Raw genomic sequence first — 21,413 nt, 5'->3', positions numbered from 1 at the left:
CAATATTTAATATTATTTTCTGATTCTAAATCTTCTGTGTTCATCCCACGCTTCTTTGAACTCAGTCACAGTTTTACTCTCCACCACCTCTCTCGGGAGCGCATTCCAGGCATCCACCACCCTCTCCGTAAAGTAGAATTTCCTAACATTGCCCCTGAATCTACCACCCCTCAACCTCAAATTATGTCCTCTGGTTTTACCATTTTCCTTTCTCTGGAAAAGATTTTGTTCTACGTTAATACCCTTTAAGTATTTGAACGTCTGAATCATATCTCCCCTGTCTCTCCTTTCCTCTAGGGTATACATATTCAGGTCTTCCAGTCTCTCCTCATACGTCTTCTGGCGCAAGCCTCCTATCATTTTCGTCGCCCTCCTCTGGACCGCCTCAAGTCTTCTTATGTCTTTCGCCAGATACGGTCTCCAAAACTGAACACAATACTCCAAGTGGGGCCTCACCAATGACCTGTACAGGGGCATCAACACCTTCTTCCTTCTACTGACTACGCCTCTCTTTATACAGCCCAGAATCCTTCTGGCAGCAGCCACTGCCTTATCACACTGTTTTTTCGCCTTTAGATCTTCGGACACTTTCACCCCAAGGTCCCTCTCTCCGTCCGTGCATATCAGCTTCTCTCCTCCCAGCATATACGGTTCCTTCCTATTATTAATCCCCAAATGCATTACTCTGCATTTCTTTGCATTGAATTTTAGTTGCCAGGCATTAGACCATTCCTCTAACTTTTGCAGATCCTTTTTCATATTTTCCACTCCCTCTTCGGTGTCTACTCTGTTACAAATCTTGGTATCATCTGCAAAAAGGCACACTTTTCCTTCTAGCCCTTCAGCAATGTCACTTACATACATATTGAACAGGATTGGCCCCAGCACCGAACCCTGAGGGACTCCACTAGTCACCTTTCCTTCCTTCGAGCGACTTCCATTAACCACCACCCTCTGGCGTCTGTCCGATAGCCAGTTTCTGACCCAGTTCACCACTTTGGGTCCTAACTTCAGCCCTTCAAGTTTGTTCAACAGCCTCCTATGAGGAACTGTATCAAAGGCTTTGCTGAAATCCAAGTAAATTACATCTAGCATATGTCCTTGATCCAGCTCTCTGGTCACCCAATCAAAAAATTCAATCAGGTTCGTTTGGCACGATTTACCTTTTGTAAAGCCATGTTGCCTCGGATCCTGTAACCCATTAGATTCAAGGAAATACACTATCCTTTCTTTCAGCAACACTTCCATTATTTTTCCAACAACTGAAGTGAGGCTCACCGGCCTGTAGTTTCCTGCTTCATCCCTGTGACCACTTTTATGAATAGGGACCACATCCGCTCTCCTCCAATCCCCAGGAATCACTCCCGTCTCCAGAGATTTGTTGAACAAGTCTTTAATAGGACTCGCCAGAACCTCTCTGAGTTCCCTTAGTATCCTGGGATGGATCCCGTCTGGTCCCATCGCTTTGTCCACCTTCAGTTTTTCAAGTTGCTCATAAACACCCTCCTCCGTGAACGGCGCAGAATCTACTCCATTTTCTCGTGTAACTTTGCCGGACAATCTCGGTCCTTCTCCAGGATTTTCTTCTGTGAACACAGAACAGAAGTATTTGTTTAGCACATTTGCTTTCTCCTCATCACTCTCCACATATTTGTTCCCAGCATCTTTTAGCCTAGCAATTCCATTTTTTATCTTCCTCCTTTCACTAATATATCTGAAAAAATTTTTATCTCCCTTTTTTACATTTTTAGCCATTTGTTCTTCCGCCTGTGCCTTCGCTAAACGTATCTCTCTCTTGGCTTCTTTCAGTTTCACCCTGTAGTCCTTTCTGCTCTCCTCTTCTTGGGTTTTTTTATATTTCATGAACGCCAACTCTTTCGCCTTTATTTTCTCAGCCACTAGGTTGGAGAACCATATCGGCTTCCTTTTTCTCTTGTTTTTATTGATTTTCTTCACATAAAGGTCCGTAGCCATTTTTATCGCTCCTTTCAGCTTAGACCACTGTCTTTCCACTTCTCTTATGTCCTCCCATCCTAACAGCTCTTTCTTCAGGTACTTTCCCATTGCATTAAAGTCCGTACGTTTGAAATCTAGGACTTTAAGTATCGTGCGGCCGCTCTCCACTTTAGCCGTTATATCAAACCAAACCGTTTGATGATCGCTACTACCCAGGTGAGCACCCACTCGAACATTAGATATACTCTCTCCATTTGTGAGGACCAGATCCAATATCGCTTTTTCCCTTGTGGGTTCCGTCACCATTTGTCTGAGCAGAGCCTCTTGAAAGGCATCCACAATCTCCCTACTTCTTTCCGATTCCGCAGTCGGAACATTCCAGTCCGCATCCGGCAGGTTGAAATCTCCCAACAGCAGAACCTCCTCTTTCCTTCCAAACTTTTGGATATCCACAATCAGATCCTTATCAATTTGCTGCGATTGAGTCGGAGGTCTGTAGACTACACCCACGTAGATAGAAGTTCCATCTTCTCTTTTCAGAGCAATCCATATCGCTTCTTCCTCTCCCCAGGTCCCTTGCATTTCGGTCGCTTGGATATTGATCTTTACATAGAGAGCTACTCCTCCACCTTTATGACCATCTCTGTCCTTCCTAAAAAGATTATATCCCGGTATGTTTGCATCCCATCCATGTGATTCACTGAACCATGTCTCTGTGATAGCAACAATATCTAGATCTGCCTCTAATATCAGGGCTTGCAGATCATGAACTTTGTTGCTTAGACTGCGAGCATTTGTGGTCATCGCTTTCCAGCTATTTTTCAGCGATAATCTCCTTTTTCGTATGGATTTTTGTGTCGTTTCACTTTCCGCTGCAATACTAAGAAATGAGTTGCTGATATTGCTTTTGTTGCAGCCTTTACTACTATCACATCTTTTCTTTTGCCGGGGGTGGTCTCTACATACACCACCCCTTACCATCTGCTCCTCAGCAGCCTAGGCGTCAACGTCAGCAGCAACGCCAACAACCTCGTGCTCCGCAGCAGCAGCAGCAAGTGAAACCTGCTGTGCAACCGAAGTCAACTCAACCCTTTTGACTTCATTCTCCAGGGCCTAGCCAGTCTTCCATCATCTTCTCTTCTGCCTCAACCCATAGGAGGACGTCTTTCTGCTTTCCTCAGTTATTGGGAGCTCATCACTACAGATTAGTGGGTTCTAAACATCATTCGCCACGGCTATTCTCTCAACTTTCAGACTCTTCCCAGCCAAAGCCCTCCAAAAGAGTCTGCTTTGAACACATCTCAATTCGCTCTCCTCCTTCAGGAGGTACAATCCCTCCTTCTTCTGAACGCCATCGAGGAAGTTCCTCCTGATCAGAAGGGACAGGGATTTTACTCCCATTATTTTCTGGTCCCCAAAAAAACTGGGGCCTCAGACCCATATTAGATCTCCGGGATCTCAACAAATACTTGGTCAAAGAAAAGTTCAAAATGCTTTCTCTAGCCACACTTTATCCTCTTCTCATTCAGGACGACTAGCTATGCTCTCTCGATCTCAAGGAGGCCTACACTCACATCCCAGTCAATCTAGCCTCCAGACAGTATCTCCGCTTCATGATAAATCGCTGTCATTACCAGTACAAAGTGTTACCCTTCGGTCTCACCTCCTCTCCCAGGGTTTTCACAAAGTGTCTCATTGTGGTGGCCGCTTTTCTACGCACTCACCATCTCCAAGTCTTCCCCTACCTGGACGACTGGTTAATCAAGGCTCCTTCGTCTCAAGAAGTACTTCAGGCCACCAACCACACCATCCTATTTTTCCAAATTCTGGGATTCGAGATTAATCTGCCCAAATCACATCTCATCCCCACTCAGCGGCTTCAGTTCATTGGAGCGACCCTGGACACTGTTCTCATGAGGGCATTTCTTCCATCCAACTGCCTTCAGACTCTCCTTCATCTCTGTCAGCAGGTGCTTCCACAGCCTTCCATCTCTGCACAACACGATGATACGCTTGGGTCACATGGCCTCAACAGTCCATGTCACCCCCTTCGCACGTCTTCACCTGCGCACGCCTCAATGGACCTTAGCCACTCAATGGTCCCAGGCGACGGATCCTTCTTCGCAACACATATCTGTGACATCGTCTCTTCGACAGTCTCTGCAATGGTGGTTGAAATCTTACAATCTCTCCAGAGGCCTTCTGTTCCATCTGCCTCCTCATCATCTGGTCATCACCACATATGCGTCCCCCTATGCCTGGGGAGCTCACTTGGACGCATTCCAAACTCAGGGTCTTTGGACTGCCCAGGAAAAGAAACATCATATCAATTTCCTGGAACTCCGAGCGATGTTTTATGCCCTCAAGGCTTTCCAGCATCTCCTCTTTCCTCAAGTTCTACTACTTTGCACAGACAATCAAGTTGCAATGTACTACATCAACAAACAAGGTGGCACGGGCTCTCGCCTCTTGTGTCAGGAGGCCCAAAAGATTTGGTCTTGGGCGACAGCTCGTCATCTATTCCTGAAAGCGGTCTACATTCAGGGAGAACAGAATTCCTTAGCAGACAATCTCAGCAGAATTCTCCAACCACACGAATGGACTCTCGATCCCATAATCTCCAGTCCATTTTCGCTCAATGGGGCACTCCTCAGGTGGACCTTTTTGCAGCTCCTCACAATCAACTGCCCCAATTTTGCTCCAGACTCTACTCCCCTCACTGTCTGGCACCAGATGCGTTTTTCCTGGATTGGACAAATCTATTCCTTTATGCATTTCCTCCTCTACCTTTCATGTTGCGGACCTTGTTCAAGCTCAAGAGGGAACAAGCCACCATGATTCTCATTGCTCTACGGTGGCCCAGGCAGCATTGGTTCTCCCTTCTACTTCAACTCAGTTCCAGGGAGCCCATACTTCTTCCACTGTTTCCTTCTCTGCTTACTCAGCATCAGCAGTCCCTCCTACATCCCAACCTACCGTGTCTGCACCTGACAGCTTGGTATATCTTGGGCTGACCTCGACTCATTCACTTCTTTCTCAGCCGGTCCGTTCTATTCTTGATGCTTCCAGGAAGCCGGCCACTCTTCAATGCTATCAACACAAGTGGACTCGGTTTTCTTCCTGGTGCCTTCTGCATCATCATGATCCAACTTCGCTAGCAGTAGAACTGGTGTTGGATTATCTCCTTTCTTTGTCTAACTCTGGTCTCAAATCCACTTCTATCAGAGTCCACCTCAGCGCCATTACTGGTTTTCATGAGCCAATTCATGGAAAACCTCTTACTGCTCATCCTTTGGTTTCCAGATTCATGCGGGGACTTTTCAATGTGAAACCACCTCTCAAGCCCCCTCTTATGGTCTGGGATCTTAATGTGGTTCTTTCCGCCTTAATGAAGCCTCCTTTTGAACCACTGGCTACGGTGCATTTCAAATTTCTCACTTGGAAAGTGGCCTTCTTTATTGCTCTCACCTCTGCCAGGAGGGTCAGTGAGTTACATGCACTAGTTGCAGATCCACCTTTCACAGTCTTTCACCATGACAAGGTGGTTCTGCGTACACATCCAAAGTTGCTCCCTAAGGTTGTATCTGACTTTCATCTTAACCAGTCCATTGTCCTGCCTGTATTCTTCCCGAAACCTCATTCTAATCCTGGAGAACAGGCTTTGCATACTTTGGACTGTAAGCGTGCTTTGGCTTATTATTTAGAGCGCACTAAGCCTCATAGATCGTCTCATCAACTTTTCCTGTCCTTTGATCCAAATAAGTTGGGACATCCTGTTTCTAAACGTACGTTATCCAATTGGCTTGCTGCTTGCATCTCGTTCTGTTATGCTCAGACCGGACTGACACTGGAAGGTTCTGTCACGGCCCATAAGGTTAGAGCTATGGCAGCGTCTGTAGCTTTCCTCAGATCAACTCCTATTGAGGAAATCTGCAAGGCTGCTTCTTGGTCTTCAGTTCATACTTTCACATCTCATTATTGTCTGGATGCATTCTCCAGACGGGATGGACACTTCGGCCAAACTGTTTTACAAAATTTATTTTCCTAATGGCCAACCTTCCCTCCATCCCTCTTTTTGTTAGCTTGGAGGTCACCCATCAGTTAAGAATATGCTGCCTGCTTGTCCTGGGATAAAGCACAGTTACTTACCGTAACAGGTGTTATCCAGGGACAGCAGGCAGATATTCTTACGTCCCACCCACCTCCCCGGGTTGGCTTCTTAGCTGGCTTATCCTAACTGGGGACCGCGCGCCTCCGTCGGGCGGGAAGGCACTCGTGCATGCGCGGTGCGGCCTAGCTAGAATTTTCTAAGTTCTTAGAGTGCAATCACTCTAAAATTGTCCGTACCGGGGCTCCGTCACCCATCAGTTAAGAATATCTGCCTGCTGTCCCTGGATAACACCTGTTACGGTAAGTAACTGTGCTTTACTGCCAGATGGGCATATACTGTCAAGTGGAAGAAATTTTCTGTCTGGTATATTGTAAATGCCAATAATCCCATTCACTGAAATCCTAAGTTTATTCTAAACAATGGCATCTCTATCATATAAGACTTCAGTTGTCTTCCATGTGAGTGCCTTCTCAGCCTGTCATACTTGATTGATAGATGGCTGACTTCCGAGTATTCACTCATTTCTCAGTTTACAAAGGGGCTTCATGTCAAACCACTCTTGCAGAAAATACATTTGCCAGGGGACCTTTAATATTATTGCATCTATTATGAGGCTGCCATTTCAGCCAACGGAATCTGCCTTGATGGAAGTACTCTTTCTAGTGTCTGTTATCCTGGCTAGAAAAATAAGTGAGTTATAAGCTCTAATGAACTTCACACAGCATTATCATGGCAAGTTACTTCTCTGAACTTATCCCGAATTTTTACCCAAAGCAGTAACAACCTGTTGCTATATTAGCAGACAAATACTTTGCTAAAATCCCCATAGGAATCCATGTGAGAAAACCTTCCACATGGTGGACTCTAATCGGACTTTTGCTTAATACTTGAAAAGAACTGAATCCATCAGAAAATCTATGCAGCTGTTTGCCTTCTTTAGTCCTAAAAGAATTGATAGTCTAGTCACAAAAAAAATATCTTATAACAAATTGGCTAGTGTCAACTCTATTTCCGATATGAATAAAGCTGGTGTTTCTCTTTCTGAAGTGAAATATCATTAAATTAAAGCTAGCGCAGTACTGCAACTCTTCCAAACTCTACTTTGCTGGAAAATATATCTATGAAGCAGAGATTTTGTTTCTTTACATTTATTTAACAATTCTACTTGGACCGTCCACAATGAAGCCTTATGTTTTAGCTTAGTTGTGCTGACCAGTCTGTCTGTGATATTGCAGCTTTCACAACCCTTTCCTGATGTGCAAGCTGCTCCTGGACAATGAACAAAAATACTGTTGAGCAGTGCTGAGCTTGGGAGTTCACCCGCTTGTACGTATGCTTGGCTCTATTCTGTTTGTCAATGGAAAAGCTTGTTGGTGTTCCTTTAGCATGATCAAGCACATGATCCCTCTCACCTCACTGTGAGTTGCATTAATTCTTGTGCCATGGATTAGAGGATCTGGGGAGATTTCTACATACAGGAGAGGATGTGCGTGCTCAGAACTTTACACTAATTTCTGAACTCTGGGAATACAATATGCTTGCTTTTAAATATCATCAGAAGTAGGAGATCAACTGCTTTTACACCTAAGCAGCACCAAGACCAGCCGCCACTATCGAGAGCTTTTGTCCCAATCCAACCAGACGTGTATGCTCTTCACCATACAATTTTGTTGGAGAGATCAATCTGCCTGCTTTTAAATATCAGCAGCATTGGGAAAACAACTGCTTTTACACCTAAGCAGCAACGGGTCCATCCGCAACCACCAAGAACCCACAGACCCGAACCTGCCAGGAATGTGAGATCCGCCCCCCCTACAATCCGATAAGAAGATCAACTGTTTTTACACCTAAGCAGCAATAGGACCAGCCGCCACTACCGGGAACCCTTTGCCACGATCCAGCCAGACATATAAGATCTTCCCCCAGCATTCCATTGGATAGATCAATCTACCTGCTTTTAAATATCAGCAGCAGTGGGAGAACAACTGCTTTTACACCTAAGCAGCATTTGGACCAACCGCAACTACCAAGAGCCCATAGACCAGATCATGACAGGAGTGTGAGCTCCACACCTCCTGCAGTCCGCTAGGAAGATCAACTGCTTTAACACCTAAGTAGCAGCAAGACCAGCTGCCTATAATAGGAGCCCTTGCCCCGATCCAGCCAGGCATGTGAGCTCCTCCCCCTATATCCCGTTTAAGAGATCAATCTACCTGCTTTAAATATCAGCAGCAGTAGAAAAACAACTGCTTTTACATACAAGCAGCAGCGAGACCTACCGCAACCACCAAGAGCCCACAGACCCGATCCTGCCAGGAGTGTGAACTCCTCCCCCTGCAGTCCATTGGAGAGATCAATCTGCCTGCTTTTAAATATCAGCAGCAGTGGAGATCAACTGCTTTTACACCTAAGCAGCAACGAGACCAGCCACAACCACCGAGAGCACACAGACCCGATCCTACCAAGAGTGTGAACTCTTCCCCCCCTGCAATCCGCTAAGAAGATCAACTGTCGGCTCCGGGCGGCTTTCCCGCAGAGGAGAGAATCCTGCATTCACCGTGGGCCTCATCTGGGGCAGCCTCCTTGGAGCGGCTGAGGCATGGGCAGTGTGTCTGGGAGGGAATGCATGGATGGGAGAACATCGCAGGGAAGGAGACATAGGCATCCTGGGACTGTCGGCCAAGTCTCTTCCCTGAAGAAGCCCTTTCTGGAAACGTCAATCGCTCCTCCTAAACTTACTTGCTCCACTTCATCACTGACGCTGAAACCGTGGATTGAAGACAAAGTTTTATTTTATTTTTCTTTCCAGCTTATGATTTATCTTTAATCTTATCTATTGTTTTGCCTTTTGTCTTTGTTTTGTTCTATTTCTATCATTTAAATTTCTCCAGAATTCTACTGTGCAACGGCTCCCCCTTCTGCTTCTATTCCTTTCTCTCCTCTCTTCTACCTTCCAAAGTATTTAGATCAATGCTATCTTGTTAAAATGTTTATTTTATTTTTATTTTTCCTCTAACTCTACTTTTCACTTCTCTATTACCCTCCAGGTACTTTAGTTAGATTGTGAGCCTTCGGGACAGTAAGGGAATTTTTCAAGTACCTTTCTTATTTCTAATCTTAATGTATATTTTCTGTAAACCGCTTAGAACCTAACGGATGTAGCGGTATATAAGAAATAAATTACATTACATTACATTACATCCCAGCAACATCCACTTGTATGCCTGATCCACTCTGCTTTTGTGGGGAAACATCTGTTTAATACAAATATAAAACCAAACACTGAAAAAAACCATTAGGGAATATGAAAATTTATTAACTAACCCCCCCCCCAAAAAAAACCTACAATGAACCTGCATTCCAGAAACAACCAAAAAAGGTGGAAAAATGTGTGTGATTTTGCAGTACTATGATCATGTAACAAAACATCACCTAAACCAAAAGACTTATTTCTGATAGTTTTTGGGAAAATCAACATTCTGTAATGATCACACATAAAAGGCAGAGCTTATCATATAACTATGAAGCTGTTAGTCCAACATTTTATCCTTCATAGATGTATAACAAGACTTTTCCACACATAACACCATACAAATTTAGTCTTTAGCAGAGCAAGAAAATGTAGTGCTCCTTTTCCAGTCAAGTGCCAACTTTGGGAATAGAAAAGGAGCACTAAATTAATGTTTTTTTTATATGTTCAAGTAGTCTTGATATTACATAATAGTAATGCAAAAGATGCACATATTTTTTCCACGTTTTATGGGTTTGGGTTATTTTTTAATTTTTAGGAAAGATGAAAAACAATTTTTTTCCTGCTTATGTTGATTAATAAACTTTGATTTTCTCATTTATTTATATTGGCAGAGAATAAACTTGCACATTGAATTCTACAAGTAAAGCTCTATTCAGATTAATATGAGTTGCTGTGATGTACATGCAAAAAAATACATGCCAATTTAAGTTCATGGTCCAAATTTTGCAATATAAAACAAATGTACTATTCCTTTTCAGGTTTGACTAATCTTTTTTTTGGCAAAATTTCCTTTGTAAACTTTCAGGCAGAATTCATCAAACTGGATTTACTTACATATAAGTCTGCTAGAATGGATGTGGGGTTCACTTATTGTAATGGTAATTGTTACTGTATGATATGTTTTTAGAATTGTACACCACATTAATACTTCAGTTTTGAGTGGTGTATCAAGCATTACAATCAAATCCAAAGTATTTTGCAAATGGAGTGCTCTGGGTTGTGGTTTTTTTTGCACATTAGAGCCTGGCCCTCTTTAAAATGTGTTGCCTTCGTGAAGAGACACATTTTATTTGTGAAATTCTCTTACTTAAAACTAGTGGACCATTTAGGGCTCCTTTCACGAAGCCGTGTTAGCGGCTTTATCGCACACGACTTTTTAGCACGCGCTAACCCCCGTGCTAGCCGAAAAACTACCGCCTGCTCAAGAGGAGGCAGTGGCTAACACGACCAGCAACCGCTAATGCGGCTTCGTAAAAGGAGCCCTTAATCTTTAAATATTTACCTTTAGAGAAGCAACGGCCCCTTTTTACAAAATCACAGTAGAGATGCTGCTGCAGTAAATGTACTAAAGCCCTTTCAGTTCGTATGGGTTTCAGTGCATTTACCATGTAAAAGGGGCCCTAAATATGAGAAGGATGGAAACTACAGAGCTAAAGCTGGCACTAGGGGCATAGACTTCATCCAACGGAAAATCTTTTTGTGTACACATTACTGGAATCATTTTTAAAATTTGTAACTTGATTAGTGAATATAAATAAGTAAATGAAGATCTAATCTCAGAGTTGGTGTTTATATGACAAGTAAACCAATTTGATGTCTATCTCTCATGTTTTATTTATGAGAGCTGGATCTATACATAAAATATTTCGGAGCTTTTTTTTTTAAGCATTATGATATGTTGTGGCTTCTGGTTTTCCTTTTCTAAATAACCACAACTACTGAATTTGCTTATTACTTGGTTATATTTTGATTGAGCATCTGCTTTTTAAACATACAACAGCCTTGTATGACTGTTCTGATAAATGTAAACTACTTCTTCCTCTGTTGTCTACTTTTTTGATGGCGTCTTAATAAATTTCAGAACCAGGAACTGAAGGGCAAACAACTTTTTTTATGTCAGGTGCATCCACTGAACACATTTGTGCCCTGAAAAACTGTATTTATTTCTTTTTAAAGAATTGCCAAGAAAATGCTTTTGGAAGAAATCAAAGCCAACCTTTCATCAGACGATGATGGGTCTTCAGATGAGGAATCAGATATTGAGAAAAAGAAGTCTGGAAAGCCAAATGAGAATGCTGAAGATGGTGAGTCTCAAATCCAGCAGCATTTACAGAGTGTGGTTTTATATTAGCATTATGATTATCAATAAAAATAAGGCTACATTGTTCTGGAGTTCTAGAAATTGTTTTCTGTATTTTCTGCTTATTAAGCTCCCATCACCTGTCTATGGCATTGTAGCTTTTGACTACAAAAGAACATGAGTGCAGTTTGTTGCTCTTTCTGTTTATTCTTTTATTTATAGAGCAGCAAGGCAATGACAGCAAATCTTTTCCTCTTATCCACTACACTTCTCCCTCTCTATTCACGGTTTCAACTATTCATGGGTTTTTTCCCCAGGCCTCCCTCCCCCCCCCCGAGAATCATTCTTGGCAGCCCGCATTTAAAAAGATGGCCCTGGGACTTGGATCGGGGCAAGGAGGGAGGCGATCGGAGGAGGGGGGCGATCAGAGGAGGTGAGCAGCCGCCCCAGGAGCATGGACCTTACCTTCTGGTCTAGCGGTGAAGCGGGGCAAAAGCGATCTTCCTACACTCCTGCCCTGTTTAGAGCCATGCTGTGAGTTCCCGTGGTCTCATGAGACTACAAAAGGGAATTCCTATTGTAGTCTTGTGAGACATTGGCTATTTTCCAATCCTCCGGGATCACGCTTGTTTTCAGGGATAGATTATAAACCTGCTGTAGTAGTTCTGCTATTTCCTCTTTTAGTTCTTTCAATACTCTAGGGTGGATTCCGTCTGGGCCTGGTGATTTGTCAGATTTTAATTTTTTTATCTGCTTGTGTACGTCCTCAAGGCTTACTTCCATGGATGTTAATTTCTCTGCTTGGTCTTCTTTGAAGATTTGTTCAGGTTCCGGTATGTTGGATGTGTCTTAAGTCTTTCCGCCACTTCTTTCTCCTCCTTCACCACTCCCTTCCTATCACCGTCATCCAACGGTCTCACCTCCTCCCTAGCCGGTTGTTTCCCTTTAACATATCTGAAGAACGGTTTGAAATTTCGTGCTTCCCTGGCTAGCCTCTCTTCATATTCTCTTTTTGCTTTTCTAACCACGAGGTGACATTCTTTTTGATACTTCCTGTGTTCCTTCCAGTTCTCCTCGGTTTTGCCCTTTTTCCAGTACTGGCCTTAGTTCAATATTTAAGATTATTTTCTGATTCTAGATTCTCTGTGATCATTCAACGCTTCTTTGAACTCCGTCACCGTTTTCCTGTCCACCACCTCTCTCGGGAGCGCATTCCAGGCATCCACCACCCTCTCCGTAAAGTAGAATTTCCTAACATTGCTCTTGAATCTACAACCCCTCAACCTCAAATTATGTCCTCTGGTTTAAGTATGTGAATATCTGAATCATATCTCCCCTATCCCTCCTTTCCTCTAGGGCGGGGGTCGGCAACCTGCGGCTCCAGAGCCGCATGCGGCTCTTTTCCACCTTTGCTGCGGCTCCGGTAGTGTGTCACGCAGGCATGCAGTTACACGTCCGGCGTCGCGGCGGGAAATAGCCATGCTGAGCAGTGAGCTCAGCACATACACAGATGAAAGCCTTGCTTGTTGATTGGTCCGGCGGCCCCGCCCCGCCGTGCCGCCGGACCAATCAGCAAGCAAGGCTTTCATCTGTGTAGTGCTGAGCTCACTGCTCAGCATGGCTTGGCTATTTCCCGCCGCGACGCCGGACTTGTAAGGTGCACGTCTGAAAAAGAAATCATCCTGGCCGGGGTCGGTGTCATGCTCCGGAGACCTACAGCCTTCCTATCTCCCTCTCCCTTCTACCTGCTTCCGGCCACATCCCCTGCTCCGCCTCTCTCTTCGGCAACTCAGCAGCAGCAATCGACACAAGCTTCTGACGTCGGGGCCTACCCTCTGCGAGTCCCGCTTGTTTCAACTTCCTTTTTCCACAAAGGCGGGACTCGTAGAGGGAAGGCCTCGATGTCGGCAGCTTGTCTTGATCACCGCTGCTGACGAGTTGCTTAAGAGAGCCGCGGAACAGGGGGGTTTTGCCAGGTGCAGGTAGAAGGGAGAGGGCCAGATGCAGGACTCGTGGGTGGGGGAGCAGAAGAGAGAGAAAGAGAGAGGGGAGGGAAACAAAAGGAAATATTTCATACTGGGCTGGGCCGGAGTGGAGGGAGGGTGGAAAGATTCTGGCTATAGGGTGCATTAACAAAGGAAAAGGGAGGAAAGCTGAAAATGGAGATAGTGACACAAAGAAGAGAAAGAGTAAGCAGGACCTACTGAATAAGGATAGAGATACAGAGGGGACATGAAGAGGAGGTGAAATAGAGACATAGAAGTAATGCTGAAAAAGTGTGTGGGGGGGGGAGATAAAGACATTGAAAGGGCAAATGGTGAACATGGGGTAAAGACAAGGACAGAGACAAATGAAGATTCTGAAAAAGTGGTGAGATAGGGATATAGGTGAGATGGACACAAAGAAGGGTGATGCTGGAAAATAGGTGGAATGGTAATTCTGACAGACACAGAAGGGAAATGCTGGATCAAGGAGAGATGGGGCTCAGGCTGGATGGAATGAGGAGAAATGCCTTGTTGGCCCGGAACTTCCTCTCCTATGTCAGAATTGACGTCAGGGAGCGGAATGCTGGTCAGCGCAACACTTCTGCAGGGAAAGCTTGGGACGGTGGTGGCTTGGGGGCTGTTCCCCGATTGCGGTGGCAGCAAACCGAGTGGCTTGGGGGACGGCACGGAGACAGAAAGAAGGGGGAACAGGGAGACAGAAAGAAAAAGTTGGGGGAGAGAATGAGGTCTGGAGGAGAGGAAACATACAGGAGGCTGAAAGAAAGGAAGAAAGATTGGATGCACAGTCAGAAGAAGAAAGTGCAACCAGAGACTCATGAAATCACCAAATAGCAAAGGTAGGAAAAATGATTTTATTTTCAATTTAGTGATCCTGTATATAGCATTAAGATAAGAAACAATATATGCAGTGTTAGATTTGTTTTATAATGGTTTTGCGGCTCCAAGTTTTTTTTTTCTTTTCGAAAACGGGTCCAAGTGGCTCTTTATGTCTTAAAGGTTGCAGACCCCTGCTCTAGGGTATACATATTCAGGGCTTTCAGTCTCTCCTCATACGACTTCTGGCGCAAGCCTCCTATCATTTCCGTCGCCCTCCTGTGGACCGCTTCAAGTCTTCTTATGTCCTTTGCCAAATACGGTCTTCAAAACTGGACACAATACTCCCAAGTGGGGCCTCACCAACAACCTGTACAGTGGCAACAACACGTTCTTTCTTCTACTGGTTACGCCTCTTTAAACAGCCCAGCATCCTTCTGGCAGCAGCCACCGCCTTGTCACACTGTTTTTTCGCCTTTATATCTTCGGACACTATCATCCCAAGGTCCCTCTCCCCGACCATGCATATCAGCTTCTCACCTCCCAGCGTATACGGTTCCTTCCGATTATTAATCCCCAAATGCATTACTCTGCATTTCTTTGCATTGAATTTTAGTTGCCAGGAATTAAACCATTCCTCTAACTTTTGCAGATCCTTTTTCATATTTTCTGCTATCCCTCTTTGGTGTCTACTCTGTTACAAATCTTGGTGTCATCCGCAAAAAGGCAAACTTTTCCTTCTAACCCTTCAGCAATGTCACTCACAAACATATTGAACAGGATCGGCCCTAGCACTGAACCCTGAGGGGCTCCACTATGCACCTTTCCTTCCTCCAAGCGACTTCCATTAACCATCACTCTCTGGCGTCTGTCCGACAGCCAGTTTCTAACCCAGTTCACCACTTTGGGTCTTAACTTCAGCCCTTCAAGTTTGTTCAAGAGCCTCCTATGAGGAACCGTATCAAAGGCTTTGCTGAAATCTAAGTAAATTACATCTAGCATATGTCCTCGATCCAGTTCTCCAGTCACCCAATCAAAAAATTCAATCAGGTTCGTTTGGCGCGATTTACCTTTTGTAAAGCCATGTTGCCTCGGATCCTGTAACCCATTAGATTCAAGGAAGTACACTATCCTTTCTTTCAGCAACACTTCCATTATTTTTCCAACAACCGAAGTGAGGCTCACCAGCCTATAGTTTCCCGATTCATCCCTGTGAACACTTTCGTGAATGGGGACCACATCCGCTCTCCTCCAATCCCCAGGAACCACTCATATCCAGAGATTAGTTGAACAATTCTTTAATAGGACCCCCCAGAATCTCTCTGAGCTCCCTCAGTATCCTGGGATGGATCCTGTCCGGTCCCATCGCTTTGTCCACTTTCAGTTTTTCAAGTTGCTCATAAATACTCTTCTCCGTGAACGGCACAGAATCTACTCCATTTTCTCGTGTTACTTTGCCAGACAATCTCGGTCCTTCTCCAGGATTTTCTTCCGTGAACACAGAATAGAAGTATTTGTTTAGCATGTTTGCTTTTTCCTCATCACTCTCCACATATCGGTTCCCAGCATCTTTTAGTATAGCAATTCCATTTTCATCTTCCTCCTTTCACTAATATACCAGAGAAAATTTTTGTCTCCCTTTTTTACATTTTTAGCCATTTGTTCCTCCGCCTGCGCTTTGCCAGACATATCTCTCTCTTGGCTTCTTTCAGTTTCAGTCCTTTCTGCACTCCTCTTCTTGGGTTTTTTTATATTTCACAAACGCCAACTCTTTCGCCTTTATTTTCTTAGCCACTAGTTTGAAAAACCATATTGGTTTCCTTTTTCTCTTGTTTTTATTTATTTTCTTCATATAAAGGTCCTTAGCCATTTTTTATTGCTCCTTTTAGCCACTTCTCTTATGTCCTCCCATCCTAACAGTTCTTGCTTCAGGTACTCTCCCATTTCATTAAAGTCTGTACGTTTGAAATCTAGGACTTTAAGTATTGTGCGGCCACTCTCCACTTTAGCCATTATATCAAACCAAACAGTTTGATCGCTACTTTCCAGGTGAGCACCCATTCAAACATTAGAGATATTCTCTCCATTTGTGAGGACCAGATCCAATATCGCTTTTTCCCTTGTGGGTTCCGTCACTATTTGAGCAGAGCCTCTTGAAAGGCATCCACAATTTCCCCATTTCTTTCTGATTCCGCAGATGGAGCATTCCAGTCCGTATCCGGCAGGTTGAAATCTCCCAACAGCAGCACCTCCTCTTTCCTTCCAAACTTTTGGTTATCCCAGGACAAGCAGGCAAGTATTCTCACAAGTGGGTGATGTGATCCAACGGAGCCCTGATTTGGACGCCTCACAAACAATCTTGCTTGAAGAAACTCGAAGTTTTGAGTCGCCCGCACCGCGCATGCATGAGTGCCTTCCCGCCCAGCGCAGGGCGCGTCTCCTCAGTTCTTACTTTTCTGCGGAGCCGAAAAGTCCATCTTTGACTCTCTGCATGAAGTTTTTTCACTTGTGCCTTTTTAAGTTCGCGGTTTTGGGTTATTTTTCTCACAATCGCTGATTTTCGTCGTGTTTTATTGTTTAAAAAAAAAATTCCATCCATTCAACTGGGCAGGCAACGTTGCCGCAGCCCCGCGCCTTCGATCTTGCGGCGGAGCTTTTTCAGCCTATGTCCCAACCTGAGACCGGTTTTAAAAAGTGTTCCAAGTGCCAGCGCGCGATTTCATTGACGGACCTTCATCGACGCTGCATTCGGTGTCTTGGGCCTCAACACCTCCCAAAATCGTTGCCTCTTGTGGGAGCAGCTTTACAGCATGGAGTCTTCTACGGAGCTTTCGTCATCGAAGGGTGCTTCACCTTCGACCTCATCCGAAGCTCTCCAGCCTTCCACATCTGCTGCTCTGAGCCTCATCAAACCTGCTTTGCTTGTACCGGCTCAGCCTTCGACACCGGCTGCGGTGCCTTCCTCTGTCTCTTCAGGTCAGATAGCGCAGCAGCCCATTCCCCCGGTAGTGCTCAAAGTGCCCAAGACTTCTAAGTCCAAGCACTCTTACACTGCCTCAAGGGAGCACGAAGCCCATGCAGGTGGTCCCGTTGGTGACGCGGATCCATCCTTGCCGGCTTCGTTCCAGACCTTACTTGAGAAGCAATTCATTCAGCTCTTTACCACAATGGGGCCGAAGCTTCTCTCTCAACTCCAGCCTGGGCATATGGAGGTGTCCCGCGAGGTCGAGCCGCCTCCTGTGCCTCAGCCGTATACACACTCTCTACAGGGAGCAGAGTTTCTGCGAGTGTCTGGTCTGGAATCAATGTATGCATCGCAAGGAGCAGAGTCACTCGATGCAAGGAGTAGAGTCTTTGCGAGTGCCTCCATTGGAACCGATCCACTCGAAGCAAGGGCTCGAGTCTTTGCGAGTTCCTCGTAGTGCTTCCAGCCAACCACCTCTGCTTCGATCCACCGCTTCCAGCCCCATCCATTCTCTGGGGGCCTCAGCGAAGACACACTCGCCTTGTTTGTCGAGGCCTGCTTCCAGACACAGACACATCATCGATCGAGACATTCTTCGAGGCACTCATCCAGGCATGCTTCGCCTCATCGGAAGCAGCCTTTTCTTCAGTATTCCCCACCGGCTACTTTGCCTTCTCCACTGCCGGAGCTCGAGGACACGATGGGATCCTTTTTCCCATCTAGATCACCGTCCTCATTGGATCCTGAAGCCTCGACGTCCTCGAGTCCCTCTCGAGGCCTGGTTTTGGCTGACCAGCTGTCTTTTTCTTCTTTTCTCCATCAGATGGCAGCTGATTTGGACATTCAACTGGACACAGGGTCCAAATTTTCCAAGGAGTATCTCGAGACCATGCATCTCCCTTAACCTCCTGCTGAATCCCTCAAGCTTCCTCTTCATAAGCTACTTAATACTTGAAAAGAACTGAATCCATCAGAAAATCTATGCAGCTGTTTGCCTTCTTTAGTCCTAAAAGAATTGATAGTCTAGTCACAAAAAAAATATCTTATAGCAAATTGGCTAGTGTCAACTTTATTTCCGATATGAATAAAGCTGGTGTTTCTCTTTCTGAAGTGAAATATCATTAAATCAAAGCTAGCGCAGTACTGCAACTCTTCCAAACTCTACTTTGCTGGAAAATATATCTATGAAGCAGAGATTTTGTTGTTTCTTTACATTTATTTAACAATTCTACTTGGACCGTCCACAATGAAGCCTTATGTTTTAGCTTAGTTGTGCTGACCAGTCTGTCTGTGATATTGCAGCTTTCACAACCCTTTCCTGATGTGCAAGCTGCTCCTGGACAATGAACAAAAATACTGTTGAGCAGTGCTGAGCTTGGGAGTTCACCCACTTGTACGTATGCTTGGCTCTATTCTTGGATCAGACCTTTGTCCGCTGTCTGGAAACTCCCTTTTCCATCCCAGCTGTTCCAGGCAAATTGGATTCCAGATACTGGACGGTTCATCATATAAGGGGTTTGATGGTGCTCAACTATCTCATCAATCCCTTCTGGTGGAATCTTCATTGAAGCGGTCTCACCCTTCTCAAGTATATGCCACTGTTCCAACGGGCAGGGAGGGCAAAACGATGGACAGATTTGGTCATCGAATTTACCAAAACTCCATGATGACCTCCAGAGTCCTCAACTACAATTTTCATTTCATTACATATTTCAAGTTTTTTCTGTCCATCCTTCCCAAGTTCATGGCCTACTTGGATCCTCAGGCGCATTTTGAATTCCAGGAGGTTCTGGCCTCATTGTCCCAACTTCGGCTACAATTGCTTCAGTCCTCATATGATGCCTTTGAGCTGTCTGCTTGGGCGACTGCTTGCTCGGAGGCCATGCGACACCTGTCGTGGCTCAGGACCATCGACATGGACCCTAATCTACAGGACCGGCTGGCTAATGTCCCTTGTGCTGGCACTGATTTCTTTGAGTCCATTGAGGCAGCGACAAAGAAGCTTTCGGACCATGAGAAATCTTTCCAATCTATTCTCTGTCCTAAGCCTAAGCCAGCGCCTTCTCGTCCTTCACGCCCGCCTCTGATTTACCAATGGCGTTTTCCACCAAAACAGGCTCCTGCCACTCACCAGCCTGTCAAGAGGCAGCATCCACAAAAGCAGCAGAAGTCTCAACCACCTACTGTGCCCAAGGCTCTTCAGCCTTTTTGACTGTCTTCTAGAAAGCATAACGTCAGTCGTTCTGCCCTTACCCGTTTTTCCCCCTATCGGAGGTCGTCTCAATCATTTTTACCATCGATGGACGACTATTACCACCGACCTCTGGGTCCTTTCCATCGTAAGGGAGGGATACTCTCTTCAATTCCATCAAGTTCCTCCAGAACAATCCTCCAAGAGAGTATCCTTCCACATCTGCTCAGACCGCCCTTCTTCTTCAGGAAGCTCAGGCTTTGTTGCAGCTCTGAGCTATCGAGCCAGTTCCTTTGGCTCAACAGAACAAGGGATTTTACTCCCGATACTTCCTTGTTCCGAAGAAAACGGGCGATCTGCGTCCTATTTTGGATCTCAGGGTGCTCAACAAGTATCTGGTCAAGGTAAAGTTTTGCATGCTGACCCTGGCATTTCTGTATCCCCCTTCTCGAGCAAAGCAACTGGTTATGCTCTCTGGATCTCAAGGAGGCCTACACTCACATTCCCATCCATCTGGCCTCCCAGCAATACCTCAGATTTCGGGTGGGAAATCTTCATTATCAGTACAGAATACTCCCTTTCAGCCTGGCCTCGTCACCCAGAGTCTTCACCAAGTGCCTGGTCGTGGTGGCCGCAACGCTCAGGAACCATGGTCTTCAGGTGTTTCCCTACCTGGACGACTGGCTCATCAAGGATTCCACGTCTTAGGGGGGTCATCCTGGCGACCCAGTGGACTATCTGGTTCCTGCAGAGTCTGGGGTTCGAGATCAACTTTCCAAAATCTCATCTCCAACCTTCTCACTCTTCCATTCATCGGAGCTGTTCTGGATACTATCCAACTCGGAGCATTCCTCCCTCAGCAGCGTCTGGAAGCTCTTCTCCACCTTTGTTATTCGGTGTTCTCTCGCCCGTCCATCTCGGCGAGACACATGATGGTTCTTCTGGGCCACATGGCCTCGACAGTACACGTGTCTCCTTTGCTAGACTTCACCTCAGAATTCCTCAGTGAGACCCTGGCATCTCAGTGGTCGCAGGTTTCCGACCCTCTGTCTTGACACATCAAGGTCACTCCTGCTCTGACAGTCTCTTCGCTGGTGAATGCTCTCTTCCAATCTATCCAGAGGCTTACTTTTTCACACGCCCCCCCCCCATCAGAAGGTTCTCACGACCGACTCTTCGACTTGCGCTTGGGAGGCTCATCTGGATGGCCTCCGCACTCAAGGCTATTGGACCAGTACGGATCGCCAGTGCCACATCAATCTCCTGGAACTCAGGGCGATTTTCAATGCTCTCACTGCTTTTCAGCATCTGCTTCACGACCGTGTAGTCCTCATTCGCACAGACAACCAAGTCGCCATGTATTATGTCAACAAGCAGGGAGGCATGGGTTCGGCCTCCCTCTGTCAAAAGGCTCTGAAAGTCTGGGACTGGGCGATTCGCCACAACACCTTCCTCAGAGCTGTCTACATTCAAGGGGCGGACAATGCCTTAGCGGACAACTTGAGCCGTCTTCTCCAACCTCACAAATGGACTCTCCATTCCACGCCCCTTCATCACATTTTCTCTCTGTGGGGAACGCCTCAGATAGACTTCTTTGCTGCCCCCCACAACTTCAAGCTGCCTCAGTTCTGCTCCAGGATCTACACTCCTCATTGCCTCTAGGCAGATGCTTTTCTTCTGGACTGGACAAATTTCTTTCTATATGCGTTTCCTCCATTTCCTCTCATTCAAAAGACTCTAGTCAAGCTGAAGTCCGGTCATGCCACCATGATTCTAATTGCTCCTCGGTGGCCCCGACAGTCTTGGTACTCCCTTCTACTTCAACTCAGCAGCAGAGAGCCATACCTTCTACCAGTCTTTCCCTCGCTGCTTACACAGCATCAGGGATCTCTGCTTCATCCCAACCTGCAGTCTCTCCATCTGACAAGTTGGTTCCTCTCAACATAACTCCTCTTCAGTTTTCTCAAGCTGTGAGGAATGTTTTGGAAGCTTCATGGAAGCCTGCTACTAGACAATGCTATCACCAAAAATGGACTAG

At 45.6% G+C, this 21,413-nt stretch overlaps 1 protein-coding gene across 7 annotated transcripts in view; it reads left to right on the top strand.

The window, feature by feature from the left end:
* ATRX (ATRX chromatin remodeler) overlaps positions 1-21,413 on the top strand; it is a 643,287-nt gene that overhangs the window by 223,886 nt on the left and 397,988 nt on the right. For all 7 annotated transcript variants that reach the window (XM_033946347.1, XM_033946348.1, XM_033946345.1 and 4 more), the window contains one exon: positions 11,277-11,404. In XM_033946347.1, the coding sequence (XP_033802238.1) occupies positions 11,277-11,404 (128 nt within the window). The remainder of the gene's footprint in view (positions 1-11,276; positions 11,405-21,413) is intronic.

The sequence above is a fragment of the Geotrypetes seraphini genome, chromosome 5, assembly GCF_902459505.1.
Source record: "Geotrypetes seraphini chromosome 5, aGeoSer1.1, whole genome shotgun sequence".
Classification (NCBI taxonomy): domain Eukaryota; kingdom Metazoa; phylum Chordata; class Amphibia; order Gymnophiona; family Dermophiidae; genus Geotrypetes; species Geotrypetes seraphini.
The sequence above is the reverse complement of the archived record's forward strand: the minus strand, read 5'-3'. Positions and strand labels throughout refer to the sequence as shown.